This window comes from Centruroides vittatus, unplaced genomic scaffold (genome assembly GCF_030686945.1).
Source record: "Centruroides vittatus isolate TY-2023 unplaced genomic scaffold, ASM3068694v2 contig_181, whole genome shotgun sequence".
Lineage (NCBI taxonomy): Eukaryota > Metazoa > Arthropoda > Arachnida > Scorpiones > Buthidae > Centruroides > Centruroides vittatus.
This window is the reverse complement of record NW_027121109.1, coordinates 804,776-818,245: the sequence shown is the minus strand read 5'-3', so window position 1 is coordinate 818,245 and position 13,470 is coordinate 804,776. Positions and strand designations below refer to the sequence as shown.

At 37.6% G+C, this 13,470-nt stretch overlaps 3 protein-coding genes across 3 annotated transcripts; all 3 read right to left on the bottom strand.

Annotated features, from left to right (window-relative positions):
• Positions 1–7,158: 7,158 nt before the first annotated feature.
• LOC136969823 (uncharacterized) lies at positions 7,159–8,373 on the bottom strand. The gene is made up of 2 exons (XM_067264096.1): positions 8,079–8,373; positions 7,159–7,997 (listed from the first exon to the last, which is right to left on the bottom strand). The coding sequence occupies exons 1-2, from the start codon at positions 8,371–8,373 to the stop codon at positions 7,159–7,161; spliced, it is 1,134 nt and encodes a 377-aa protein (XP_067120197.1).
• A 1,519-nt stretch (positions 8,374–9,892) lies between these two features.
• LOC136969821 (uncharacterized) lies at positions 9,893–11,434 on the bottom strand. Its single transcript, XM_067264095.1, has one exon. The coding sequence runs from the start codon at positions 11,432–11,434 to the stop codon at positions 9,893–9,895; it is 1,542 nt and encodes a 513-aa protein (XP_067120196.1).
• A 1,110-nt stretch (positions 11,435–12,544) lies between these two features.
• LOC136969820 (uncharacterized) lies at positions 12,545–13,270 on the bottom strand. Its single transcript, XM_067264094.1, has one exon. It carries the CDS (start codon positions 13,268–13,270, stop codon positions 12,545–12,547), a length of 726 nt encoding a protein of 241 aa, XP_067120195.1.
• Positions 13,271–13,470: the final 200 nt, after the last annotated feature.

The window sequence follows — 13,470 nt, the reverse complement described above, 5'->3', positions numbered from 1 at the left end:
CTCATAGCTTAGCGCACCAAGCCAGGCTCCCTTTCAAAATCAATAATTATTCTAAATTTGTTGGGCAGGACCAACTGGCTTCACCACTGCTGCTTTCATTTCCATAGTGGCTTTGGTCATGTCAGAAACTTTGGTTAAGCTATGTTAGAATAGTTGTGGGGTGTTTTTCTATCAACTTTGATTTTCAACTTAGTCGTCTTCTTTTTCTATCCAGCTCAGGCCACTTGTAAATTTTTCTGGCACTGGCTGTCTCCTGTTATGCTGCCTATCCCTTCAACATGAACTTACCAAATAATTCAAATATCTTATGTACTAGGGATTGTGTTGATTAAGAATTTTACAGTATTATAAGTATCAAGAGAAGTTTATATCTTAATTATCCATACTAGCAGGCATGATGGCCAAAGAAGTATTTAGCTATCTCTTTAGCAGCCTGTGATGACCACATTAATTGTACTAACATACACTAACATATAATCATAAACCAAAACTTTGTTTCAATCTTTTGGCTCTAGTTTATTCAAGTTAATTTCAAGTACAGACTTCAAATACTGTAACTGTATGAGCCTTAACGAGGGATTAGTTAAATACCGTATGAGCCCGTTTCGGGACAAACCTGCTTTCCACAATACATGTTCTGGCCCCTTAGTGCTCTCTGAGCAGGAAGGGGTCTTAGCTTCTCTATTCTGAAAACTGATGGAAGGTTTTTATTTTTCTGCAATCATGTCAGCTATGTAAATTTCAAGAGCCTCCAATGAATGTAAGTTGTGTCAGCCAAAATCCCTGTGTAGGGATAAATGATGTCTCGACAGTGGTGCATCTTCCCACATGTGTGCTAATCAAGATGATTTCACAGAAACCAAGCCTAATGGACAAACCTTGAACTAGTCAGCAAAGAAAGCACTGCAACGATCGAAGGAATAAGCTCAGGAAAAATTCATTCTTGCGTGTCTTTATTAGAATTTATTACAAGAATGAATTTTCAAATCAATAATTAAAGAACATCTTAGACTGCAATGATGTAAAAGTACCTAAATTAACTATAACACTTAAAACCCATAAACCAGGAAATACGTGTAGACCATTGGTTGACATTAAAAATTCTATCTTAGGTTTTTAGATAATTAATTGGTCTGTGTATTTTGTGCTATATTCGGATTTGGTTATTTACTGAAAATTAATGGATTATTGAAGGGTAAAATCAAGCAATCATTTCACATAATGAGTCGTGGTGTCAAATCAATATATCTATCTATCACTTTGGAAATGGTTAATAAAAATATAAGTAGGTATAAAATACCAAAATATATACTAAACCTTATCGAAGTTGTTTTTAAAAAATAATTATTTTAAAACCCTAACAGATTTTATAGACAAAAGAAGGGAATTGCATTTGGCAGACATCTGCATGATTTACGATAGATGTGAAAATATCACATTTTAAGGTATTTGCTATTATGCAAGATATGTGTCAATGATACTTTAATAATATACGATTCACAAACAACCACAGCCAAAGAAATAAAGAAATATGCAAATAAACTAGATGGAAATTTAAATTATACATCAGGAAGGAGAGCTTGGACTGTTAAGGAACTATGAAAACTTAATTCCACTTTTAGAAACTTGAGTCGGTTGGTTGGTTGGTTGATGTTTTTTGGCACAAGGGCCAGACTGGCCATGCTGCGCCATGTCAAATGGTTCACTTGGTGAACTCAATGCATATAGTATAAAATAACAATAACAACTCACAATAACAAAAACAATACAAACAAACAAAAAACGACATGTAAGGAACTGAGTCTAAACGTTATTTTTATTTTATTATTATTTCCGTTTTATTATCTTTTGTTTGGGGCTTATGTTTATTTAGGACGAAGGTTCCCCACCACTCTCTTGTTAGTAATGAAAAATGAAGATAAAACAACTCACGGAGAAATAAGCGCCATAGGAAACATCTTGCGCACTTGCGCTGCCCAGCGGAAGTAACAGTCCGCAGAAAAAAAATGGACGGGGAGTCCCCACAATCACTAGTAGAGAAATACTTGATAAACCGTCTTAAACATCCCAGAAAATTATGATATAAACCGTTTACAAAATATCTAAGTTTTGTCGGAAACTTAACATTAATTTCTTTTCTGGCAGCTTTATCAACTAAGTATGTAAATAAGGGGAGTAACCCAGCTCAAGTGTGATGTCACCTCACAGTATAAAACCCGTACGTTAACCGAAGAAGGAGAGGGGATTTCCAAAGCGAGGTGAATTCCAAATCGAGGCGACTTTGAGAGCGAGGTTAATTCGAAAGCGAAGTATTTTCTGATAGAAGTCCAGACTGATAATTGGACGATATCGAAAGGATTGAGGAAATAGTTTCTTCGTATAGTGAGGTGACGGATAGACGTTTAATTAGTAAGAGATTTTGTTCATAGTTTCTAAGTATTTGATTGTCGAATTTCGAAGGAAAAATTATTATTAAGTTAAGCTAAGTAGCTAAGTTTATTGTCGGGTTGACTTGTTGATTTTCATTAATAAATTTTGTTTGGATTATTGACATTTGTACGTAGTACATTCTAGTTGCTAAATAAATATATTTGAACTTTTGATCTGACTTGATATTTATTGTTGTCATTACTAATTTTTCAGTGCATGCTTAAAAGCCCAGGCCTGGCAAACTAATCTAGAATCCGCGTAAAGTACCCGTTAGGTTCATGGAAGTTTTACCGACCGCAATTATAGTCAGTTTCCAAAGCTACTAAAAATAGTACTTTATTTACATATCATTTCTGTGTGTGTCTGTAAATAGTTAAATATCTTTGTACAAATTAGTGACCTTTAGAAAGTCTTGCAAATTATAAAGATTTGGCCTCAGGTCCAGAATCTCAGTGAGGCTTTGATTTCCTAAATACTGTCTACGCCAAATCTCAAAACCAGAGCAATCGATTAGTATGTGTTTTACACTTACAGGACAATTCCAATATTGGCATACTGGCTGCTCGTCATCCTTCAAAAGGTATTGATGAGTCAACCGAGTATGTCCAATTATCAATCGAGTAAGGATAACCTCAGATCTACTGTCGTACACAAAATTACGTGTTTAATTTTCTACTATTGGTTTGATCTCATGTAGTTTATTGTGGACTTGTGCATTCCACATGTTTTGCCATCTCTCTGCAACATGTTTTTTAACGACCAGCTTCAAGTCGCTTCCTTCAATATTTATTCTATGCTGATGAGGGCTTGCTGACTTTGCAGCTGCGTCAGCTTCTTCATTTCCTCTGATACCCGCGTGGCCTGGGACCCAACAAAATTTTATAGAGAAATTCCTCAAGAGAGAATGGCACAGTAGTTTATGGGTTTTAATCACTATAGAGTGAGAACTAGGTTCACATAAGATCAAAGCCTGAAGTGCACTAACTGAGTCAGTGTAAATCACGCAGCAACGATGAACTATTTTATTTATATACTTTAAGGCTAAATAAATAGCCTGCAACTTTGCAGTAAAAATAGAGGAATTTGGTGCGATTTGTTCTGCCACAATTTCATTCTGGCAGACAAAGGCTGAGCCAACGTAATCATTTTATTTAGACCCATCAGTGTATATAGGAATTAAATTCCTGTCACGATGTCAAATTTCAGCAAAGTACTGTCTATACTTATAATCTGGGGTGCATTCCTTAGGAAATTGCTTTAAGCTAAGGTCAACATTTATCACAGGAGTTGACCAAGGTGATATACTGTAAAGCTCAGGCTGTGAAATGTTGCCCATATCCATTTCAATCGTGCTGCTGACATTCTCCATTCTTATGCTGAATGTAGGAACACTACTTAAGCGAGCAGCAAATAATCTTATCAGCTGAGTATCTGATACTATGCAATCAACTGAAGACTTAATCTGAGATTTCTGCTTAATATAATAAAACATAGACAACTGTTCTCTCCTGAGAGATAGTGGAGGCTCATAAGCATCCACGTACAAATTTTGAACAGGAGAAGTTCGAAATGCACCAGTGCACAAACGCAATGCTTGATGGTGGATTGGATCCAGCATCCGAAAAGTAGATTCTCGTGTAGAGCCATACACAACGCATCCATAGTCCAGATTAGAGCAAACAAGGGCCCTATAAATCCTGAGCATAGAACATTTGTCTGCTGTCCAGGATGAGCAGCACAATGCCTTTAACAGGTTTAAAGCTTTTAAACATCTACTCTTCAAATTGCGCAAATGTGGTAAAAACGTCAATTTATGGTCAAACACGACACCCAAAAACTTTGCTTCGTTGATTATTGGGATTTTAACCCCATTTAGGTGAATTTCAGGATCCAGGTGCAAACCACGCCTTCGGCAAAAGTGGATGCACGAGGTCTTCTCTACGTTAAAACTGAAACCATTGGTCTTGGACCAATTGTCTATTCGATTTAAAAAGGTTTGCAGTTGTCTCTCAATAAAACCCATGTTACTAGACTGACAAGAAATCTGAAAGTCATCCACATACAGAGAGTGTTTCACACTGGAAGGGAGACAGTTAGTTATACTGTTAATTTTTATTAGGAACAGAGTTACACTGAAAATAGATCCTTGAGAAACACCCTCATCTTCTGTGAAAGGCCTAGACAAAGTGTTGCCCATCCTCACTTGGAATCTTCGATTCTGTAGGAAGTTTTTACTAAAAATTGGCAAATTACCCCGCAATCCGAATTTGTGCAGATCACTGAGTATCCCATATCGCCAGCAGCGATCATAGGCCTTCTTCTATATCAAAAAACACAGACACTAAGTGCTGTCGTCTAACGGTTGGTTGGTTGGTAATAGTTTTTTGGCACAAAGGCAACACAGGCCAAGCTGCGCCACAACACATGGTGTAAATAAATACATAAATAGATAACAAAATTAAATAGAATAAAATAGAACAAAATAAAACAACAGATAAAAACAATAAACATAGAACCGATAACAAAAATAAATAACAATTAAAATGTATATAGTAACAAGGTGTAAATATAAAATAAACAAACAACTAAATCTGTTTATAAATATTTGTAACTTTTAGAAAGTTCAGTAATTTATCAACATTTGGCCTCTGGCCCAAAATCTCTTTAAAACTTGCATTTCCAAAATGCTGCCTACGAATCCTTTCAGAGGCAGTGCAATTGCTCAGTATGTGCTTAACGCTTACAGTACAATTGCAATACTGACACACAGGCTGGTCATCACCCGTCAGAAGGTATTCATGAGTCAGTCGAGTGTGTCCAATTCTCAAACGAGTAAGAATGACCTCAGATCTCCTGTCATAAGGTTTCTTCTGTGTCCAATTTTCTATCACAGGTTTGATCTCGTGTAGTTTATTGTGGAATTGTGCGTTCCACACATTTTGCCATCTCTCCTCTAGTCGTTTTTTAACAACTAGCTTCAAGTCACCTCCTTCAATAAACATTGTATGCTGAGCTGTCGTCTAACAAACGCTTCGCGAATGGATGTTTCAAGATTTAGTAAATTATCTGTTTACTTCTGTTCCTACGAAATCCACTCTGATGTAGTGAAAAGTAGTTCTTTTCCTCTAAGAGGAACATCAGGCATCTGTTTACCATTTTCTCGAAAAGTTTGCACAGACAACTAGTCAAAGAAATTGGTCTATAATTAGAGGGATTCTTGTGGTCTTTACCTGGCTTGGGTATGGGAATGATGATAGATAGCTCCAAGAGTCTGGAAAAGTATGTTCTGTCCGTATTCTGTTAAACAGATTCAGAAGGTTACTAAGGGAATTGTCTGACAGATTTTTATCATGCTGTAGTGGATTTTATCCGGACCTACAGCAGTATTCCCCGAGCGAGAGATTGCTGTACATAGTTCTATTCTGCTGAATGGCACATTATATTCCTCATTAGATGGGGAGTGGAAGTTTAGATATTGTTTTTCAGTTTGGACTTTATAAGCCTGAAAATCCCTTGTATACATAATATTGCTGGATGAAGACGAAAATGTTTCACCCAACAAATCAGCAATACCTTTTATGTCACTGATTATTGTGCCATTACTTTCCAGCATGGACAGAGAGTGAGAAGCATATTTTCCATTGATTTTATGGATTTTATCCCAGACTGCTTTTGAGCTGGTGGAAGATGTTATGCTAGATACATACTTCCTCCATGAATCCCTTTGGCTTTGCCTCCTTATTTTTCTGGCATTTGCCTTTGCTTTTTTAAAAGCTATCAAATTCTCAGCAGTGGGGTATCTTCTGAAAATCCCCCATGCTTTCTTTTGTTTTTTAAATGCTACCTCACAATTCTGATCCCACCATGGTTTCGGATGTTTTGGATATCTGGTTGACGTTTTCCCCATTGTTTTTTCGGCTGCCTGAATAATACTCGATGTGACAACTTCTACTGCATCATTGATATCGGCAGTATTGACCATTTCCTCAGTGATGTTAGCCAAAGAGGAAAATGTAGGCCAATCTGCCGTTTCAAATTTCCAGCGTGGTGGACGGGCTGTTTCACAGCTTTCTCTGCCTCGATATTCTAAAAATATTGGGAAGTGGTCGCTGGAAAGTGGATTACATCCAACCTTCCATGTAAACGCTGAAAACAGATTTGGACTAGCTAATGTCAAATCAATGGCAGTAAATGTTCTTGTTGGGGCGTGGAAGTATGTCACTTCTCCAGTATTAAATAAATACAGTTGGTGATTGCCTATAAATCTCTCAATGGCCCTGCCTCGACGGTTTATGTCGGGACTGCCCCACATTGGGTTGTGGCCATTGAAATCACCGAGTAAAAGGAATGGAGTCGGCAGTTGTTCAACCAAGGCATCCAATTCATCTTCATCGATTCTGACATCTGGTGGCAAGTATATGGAACAAACTGTGACAGTAACGCCAATTGAAATTCTGACTGCCACAGCTTGCAGCTCTGTTGTTATTTGTACCGGTAAGGACGGGATGCGGTTTGAAACCAGTATAGCCACACCTCCGCTGGCACGGTTGTGGCTATCGTCATCCTTACGATAAAGATTGAATCCTTTTAAAGAAATATTTTCTCCAGGTTTCAGATGGGTTTCCTGGAGTGCCACACAGAGAGATGAGGTAGATAATGTCAAGTGTTTAATGTCAGAAAAGTTGTTGCGGAAACCACGACAGTTCCATTGGATTATTTTGTTATCCATTATGTGTTTGAGGCAGCATTCTTCGCAAAAGTGTCCCTCTTCAATTTCACAGAGGATTTTCCTTTTGGAGGTGAGGTTGGTTGTGGCACCTCCATATTATTCTCTTCATCAGAGATATCAGAGAACTCACTCATAGATTGAGCCTCTGATTTTTTAGATTTAGAGAGAGCTGCTTTCACTCTCTGTTTGTTTAGTGGGTTCTTACTTGCCTTCTTAGAACCCAGGTTTCTTGTTGTGACCCCTGTTTTAAGTAGGGGTGCTTTTGCTTTTAAATTCTCTTTTTCTTGTGTTTCTTTTGATGGGATCAGTAGACATTTCGCATGGCAAGTGAGAGATTCTTTCGGAGAAACTGAAATATTCGTTTGAACTGCACATGTCTTTGTGGATTTCAAAACAGCTGCGAATGTCTTCTGTTTCAATGGTGCACTTGAAGTGACCATGCGCCGAGCCTCTGGGTAAGGTATGTTGCTAACTGTTTTCACTCGTTGGATTTCTTTCTCTCTCTGCCATGCAGGGCATTTCCGGGAGTAGGCAGGATGGGCATCTTTGCAATTCACACAGCATGGAGTATTGGTACACTCAGCACTCTGGTGACCTTCACTTCCACACTGTGCACATACGCTCTTTCCTCTGCAGGATGTTTGAGAATGTCCAAACCGCTGGCATTTGAAGCAGCGCAGTGGGTTTGGAACATATGGTCGAACTGGACAGCGCAGATATCCTGCAGTAACAAATGATGGTAATGTTGGCTTTCCAAAAGTGAGAATGAGATGTTTAGTTGGTATCAACTTGCCATCACGACGAATGGAGATGCGTCGGACAGCAGTGACACCTTGATCTGAAAGACCGATCTGGATATCTGATTCATCTTCAGACATCAGATCGACCTCAGATATCACACCACGTGATGAGTTCAAACTTGCGTGTGGTGTGATGGTGACTGTTATGTCTCCTAGAGATGTCATTTTCAAAAGCTTTGCTGACTGTTGAGAGGAGGCTGCTTCTATCAGTAGGTCCCCTGACCTCAATTTTTGTATTTTCTTTAAATGTCCAATAGTTGATTCAAACAACTTTTGAATTAGGAAAGGGGAACACTTAGACATCGGTTTTTCAGTAGTACTATGTACTATGAGATAAATTGGTTGGTTGGAGGAACTGACCTCCTTTGGTTGTGATGCAATGGTGCTTGTGGTTTTTGCTTTTGATGAATCCATGTTTAAAAATAACTATTCAGCTCCTAGTGACCCCACCCACCATGGGGTCCAACAAGGGGATGCCGTCACATGGGAGACTCCCATAGACCGTCACACCAGGGTTTCCCAGGAGCTATACCCTCACAATGCAGTCAAGAAGAGCACATCTTGCCTGACGTGTCCGCCCGGTCTGCATCGATCGGTTGACTCCCAGCCGAGGTCAAGAATGACTCACCGACCAGCCGATTGACTCAAACGGAGCCTGATTTGAGCCTCCCGTTTATCCGAAGCAGGGGCCAAAGCAGTGTGTTGGGGACGTTATGTTGCCCCTCAACTACCAGGATCCCCCTTTCCGGCATACGGGACACCACGCACGGCAAACACGTGGGTGGGCGTTCAGATCCCAGGGATGGTAAAGAAGGAGTTTCTAAACCATCTCTGGGAGGTCCCCTCACCACGGACAGGAACCCACATCGAGGGGCCGGTAAGAACGGGATGCGGTTTGAAACCAGTATAGCCACACCTCCACTGGCGCGGGTGTGGCTGTCGTCATCTTTACGGTAAAGATCGAATCCTTTTAAAGAAATTTTTTCTCTAGGTTTTAGATGTGATTCCTGAAGTGCCACGCAGAGAGATGAGGTAGAGTATGTCAAGTGTTTAACGTCAGAGAAGTTGTTGCGGAAACCACGACAGTTCCATTGAATTATTTTATAATCCATTATGTGTTTGAGGTAGCATTCTTTGCGAGGGTATCCCTCTTTAATTTAACAGGGGGTCTTTCTTTTGGAGGTGACTTTGGTTTTGTAACCTCCGAATTAGTCTTTTCATCAGAAAAGTCGGAGAACTCACTCATAGACTGAGTCTGTCCTTTTAGCTGATTTAGAGAGGGCAACTTTCACTCTTTGCTTGTTAAGTGGGTTTTTATTGGCCTTTTTTGAATTCACATTTCTTGTTATTACCCCTGTTATAGGTAGGGGTGTCTTGGTCTTCTTGCTCTACTTTTCTGGGGTTTGGGTAGATGGCAGTATTAAACATTTTGCATGGCGGGTAAGGGATTTACTTGGAGAGACAGAGATATCTGTTTAAACCCCACAAGTGTTTGTGGATTTCAAGACAGCAGCATAGGTCTTCTGCTTCAGTGGTGCACTTGAAGTGACCATGCGGCGAGTAGGGCTTACAATACCGAACTACAATCTGAATACCGGTATTTGATATTTGAAATTTGAAAGATCGGGATACAGGTATTAAAACCGGTATTATTTATAAAAAATTTACTAGTTATATTTTTACTTACCTCAGTTGTTATATTGACTTGTTAACAAATAATATATGAAATCCAATAAATATTGTTCTGAAATGAGTAGATATTATTTATTTTATTACACAGAGAGTAGGAGTAGATAGATACAAAAAAACGTGCAAGTAAAAAAAAGTACATATTAAATTCTATGTTACATTTTACATATAATAGGCTCGTATGGCATTATATAATTAAAGAAGCAAAAAATATAATTAAATTGAAAGTATTTATGAAATAATATTAATAACTTGCGTTTTGTTTATTAAAGTATGCTCTTAAAAAACATAAACAATCAATTGTTTCATCATCAAGCGAGGACCGAATTTTCGTACAAATATAACCAGCCGCCGAAAAAGCTCTTTCTGATTCTACACTTGTCGGCACTATTGTCATTAAGAAATCATACACATTTTGTAAATACGTTCCTTTTGTTCCTGTTTTTTCAAAAAAAGTAATTTCATCTTTTATTTTTTGTTCCAGACCTGGAATTTTTTTAAACGCAGGCACGGGTGAAGTATTTAGTGTTTCGTCTATTGCTGCCTGTAGTTTTTTCTTTAATGCGTTTACGTTTACCTTGTCAGATTCTAATACTGTTTCATTACTAATTTGGGAAGATATTGGAAGGGATGTTTCTTGCACAACTTCCATATCTTCTGTATCTTCTAGATTTTCATGTGTGAGCCGTTTAGTTAAGCTTACAATTTTTTTAATGATTGTAAATTTGGATATGCGTTTAAATACTTCTCCAACATCTTGTGAGCCCTTTTGCAGATACTGAAGTATTTGTGATAATTCAGTTTGTTGCAGTAAAATTCGAGATTTTAATGCTTCCAATAATTCTAATGCAATTGCAGATCTTTGCTGGGAAAGAGTATCTAACATAAATGTTAAAGAAGCGTCAGCCGTCAAAAGATTTGCATCTTTTCGGCATAATGCATCTACTGTTAATTTTACAGGAGTAAGAGCAGCAATAATTGAAGATAATAAATTAAATTCTTCGTCAGAAAAATGAATATCGGAACTAATGTCAATAAGCGCTTTTTGAATACAAAATTTAATTTCTTCAAATTTTTCTAACATAAATAACATACTGTTCCATCTTGTTTGACAATCTAATTTTAGCGCTGTTTCTTTACCTAATTGTTCTCTCACGTACTTTTGTAAATATTTATCATTTTTAGAAGAATTTTTAAATGTTTTCACTACTTTCCGAATGTTTGAAACTAGAGATGATATACCAGTATGTCTAATATTTATATTACTTGTAGTAATACTAGCATCTAACTCTATAATAATTCCATAACCATCTTCTTTGTCGATGTCATTGTTATCATCGTCATCATTATAATTTTGCTCCACATCATCAATATCCAGACTCGGGTTCAAAGTTGACTTATACAAAACATCAGTAATTGCTAAATTTATGCAATGTGCCATACATTGTTGATGTTCAGCCTCTATAATTTTTCCTAATTTTACCATAACCGACGCACCGTCAGTAGTTACTCCAACTATGTCTTTAGATATATCTAAATTAAAATCTTTCAATTTTTCTTCTACAAGGGATAAGCATTTTTCTGCTGGAACGGATCCATAAGTGCGCACTAATCCGATATTCCACGTTGTTCCTCCAACAGAATGTACATTAATGTTTATGTAGCGCCAATTACGAATAGATGTCCATTCATCAAATGTGATACTGAAACGTTTACCTTCAGATTTCAGTCTAGAAATTTCATGCACTATAGACTGTTTAATAATTTTACTATATTCAAGTACCATATTTCTAATAGTAACTGCAGATTTTGGTATGTCTTGAATCCTCTTGCCTTTAAGTCTTCTCTTATGTCATACGATTATATAAAAATATTAAAAGACAAACCATCGCGAGCTGTCATTCAGGCAAGCACTTTTGAAAGTTTTTCGTTTTTATTATTTTTAAAATTCTTTGTTAGTAACAATTTAGGCTGTTTAGAAACACTTGATTCGACATCATGGGGGGATTCACATTTCTTTTTGAGAATTAGTCCATGTATCGTTTTTAAGTGAGTATGAAGGCCACTTGTGGATTTTCCTGTACACTTTATTTCTTTCGCGCACTTTTTACATTTAGCAACCTGTCCGTTTTTTTCAATCAAAAAATGATTCCAAACTGAAATTTTGTCCTGTCCTTTTCGGTGCTCCGTAAATGTATTCATCTTTCAGGGGGTATAGCAGTTTATGCCTATTAATTTTAATATTTGTAAATTAATTACACTCTAACTTACGGTAAGTTTATATTTGTATTAATGTATCATATAATTCATATAAATTAATCAGTATTTAAATACCGTTATATAATTTTCAATTATTACAAATAAAACCAGAAAACAAGTGCACATAATCCACAACGGAATGAAAAATATAATTTTTACTTGTAAACACTACAGCTGATTTGCAAAATTAAACAATCTAATCTAAACTATTTAATAATTTTTGTGTTACACACTTTATGTATTTGTATAAACGAGACCTATTCATTGGGTAGTAGACGTAAAACATAAACAATCGCTTTATATTGCCGACACCGCCGCTTCTCGATGTTGCCATACTCGGCTCGGTATGTGTAATAAATGTGCCTGATATAGATTTTAATACAATGAAATTGTTTGTATATCTTCAAAAAAATTTCTTGTAATTAATTAATATTATTTTAAATTAGATTTATATTGTGCATAAATTCAATTTTTATCAACTGATGTAATACCAAAATACCGGTATTTATGTAAAAATACCGGTTTTTAATAACGGACAAAAATCGTCCAGGATTCCGGTATTCTGGATCCCGGAATCCCAATATTGTAAGCCCTAGTGGCAACCCTCTGGGTATGGTAGGTTGTTGATGGTTTTCACTCACTGGATCTCTTTCTCTCTCTGCCATGCAGGGCATTTTCGGGAGTAGGCAGGATGGGTATCCTTGCAGTTCACACAGCATGGGGTAGTTTTACATTCGGTACTCTCATGACCTTCAGTCCCACACTGTGCGCATACGCTTTTCCCTCGACAAGATGTTTGTGAATGTCCAAATCGCTGGCATTTAAAGCAACGCAGCGGATTTGGAACATACGGGCGAACTGGGCAGCGCAGATAACCGGCTGTAATAACAAATGGCAAAGTTGGTTTATTAAATGTCAAAATAAGATGTTTTGTAGGAATCAACTTGCCATCCCGACGAATGGAGATGCGTCGGACAGCAGTGACGCCTTGGTCTGAAAGACAGATCTGGATATCTGATTCATCTTCAGACATCAGATCGATCTCAGATATCACACCACGTGATGAATTCAAACTTCCATGTGGCATGATTGTGACTTCAATTTCTCCTAAATTCTTTGTAGCTAGAAGTTTTGCCAATTGTTGAGGTGAAACAGTTTCTACAAGTAGGTCCACTGACCTCGATTTTTGTGTTTTCTTCAGGTGCCCAATAATTGATTCGAATAACTTCTGGACCAAGAAAGGGGAGCATTTTGACAGAGCTTTTTCTCTAGTAGCATGCACTACCAAGTAGCATGGCTGATTGGTAGTCTTTTCATTTGTGTTTTTAGTCGAGTCTAAATTTTTTGCAGTTTTAGAATCCATGATTGAAAAATGATATTTCAGCTCTTAGTGACCCCACCCACCATGGGGCTTAACAAGCGGATGCCGTCACATGGGAGATTCCCATAGAAAGTCACACCAGGGTTTCCCAGGAGCTTTACCCTCACAATACAGTCGAGAAGAGCACATCTTGTCTGATGTGTCCGCCCGATCTGCATCGATTGGTTGACTCCAAGCCAACG